Raw genomic sequence first — 1,361 nt, 5'->3', positions numbered from 1 at the left:
AATCTAAAACTCAATAATAAATATAAGAAACTTATGATTTTTATTACTAAACTAGGGATTCTAGAAAGCTGCTGTTTTCCATAGAAATTCAGATCTAGAAAATTTATTCACATCTGAAAACTGAAAACGGATTTCATCTTTTAAATTATGAGGGTTACTACAATCTTAATATTGTAAACAATATTTGTATCAGAACAGCACAATACTTACATAAAGAACTGTGAACCATTTGTGTCCTTTCCTCTGTTGGCCATTGAGAGAAGAAATTCTTTGTTGTGCTTTACAGCAAAGCTTTCATCTAACAAAAAAGTGTTTCCAATTATTTTAAAACTTCTAAAATTTTCTCTGCACTATGAGTTAAATGGCATTTAATATAACCTACTAAAAAAGCTTATCCAGACAAATTTGTAACTGTAATAAAAAGTGTATTAAAAATTAGATTTAAAATAATACATCATATCAGATATCAAAGATGATATGCCTTTCTAATTCCATCCGTTAGAATACAAAGATTAATAAGCCAGCATTTTCACTTTTCCATTAAAAGTGTCACTATGGTCTGAAGAATGACTATGAAAAAGTAACCTTCTTATACAACAGATCTGCTTCCTGCCTACACTTAGTTCTGGCAAGATCTGACAATTGAAAAAAAAGTAAGCTTTTACAATTTTTCACACATACAGAACAACATCTTTGAAGAGCAAATGGATTTTTTTTGTTTCTGGGTTTTTAATAACCACTCATGCATATTCAATGACACACTATTTTGATGCAGAATTTTTATTAATTGCAGTGATCCAATTTTGTGGGAAAGTCAAAAAACAGCTTTACTTTCAGATACCAGGGTGACTTTGCATAACTGGCTATTCACAAAGTAAGTAAAACTTAAGCAAGTTTAACGCATTGTCTACACTAGACAATTCTGCCACCAGGGCTAATGACAGAAGTTACACACAAACCAGTATAAATAATTGGAAATTGGTTCAAATCTATAGCACAACAGAAGTTCAGTGCACATAAACCACTTTCAAAATGCCCAAAACTGGTTTAAAATAAACCTGAGTGGATGTACCTATCAGACATAACTGATTTAGGTTTGTAATAGTAAGAGCTTTCTTAAAAGCAAAAGTTTTGCATGCTGATTCCACAGGAGGCCGGTGAAACGGCACATAGCCTCCTGCTTTGTGAGTGTGACCGAGCCATGAACCTAGATAGTAGAACGATGTGATCCAGTGGAATGTGGTAAATACCAGGTGCACTGGATCACAACTCATCCCCATTGTCTTAGCTTGAGATAATGTTGTTTACTTCAAACTATATAAGCTGTGCATTCTTAAATTACTATGGGTTCCTCCATTCTG

At 32.9% G+C, this 1,361-nt stretch overlaps 1 protein-coding gene across 4 annotated transcripts in view; it reads right to left on the bottom strand.

The window, feature by feature from the left end:
- Nucleotides 1–1,361, bottom strand: part of PPIG (peptidylprolyl isomerase G) — a 93,299-nt gene that overhangs the window by 45,090 nt on the left and 46,848 nt on the right. For all 4 annotated transcript variants that reach the window (XM_019522770.1, XM_019522769.1, XM_019522771.1 and 1 more), the window contains one exon: nt 211–298. In XM_019522770.1, coding sequence (XP_019378315.1) covers nt 211–298 — 88 coding nt within the window. The remainder of the gene's footprint in view (nt 1–210; nt 299–1,361) is intronic.

Source organism: Gavialis gangeticus, unplaced genomic scaffold (genome assembly GCF_001723915.1).
Source record: "Gavialis gangeticus isolate Ggan-Ray unplaced genomic scaffold, GavGan_comp1, whole genome shotgun sequence".
Lineage (NCBI taxonomy): Eukaryota > Metazoa > Chordata > Crocodylia > Gavialidae > Gavialis > Gavialis gangeticus.
This window is presented reverse-complemented; position numbering and strand designations above follow the sequence as displayed.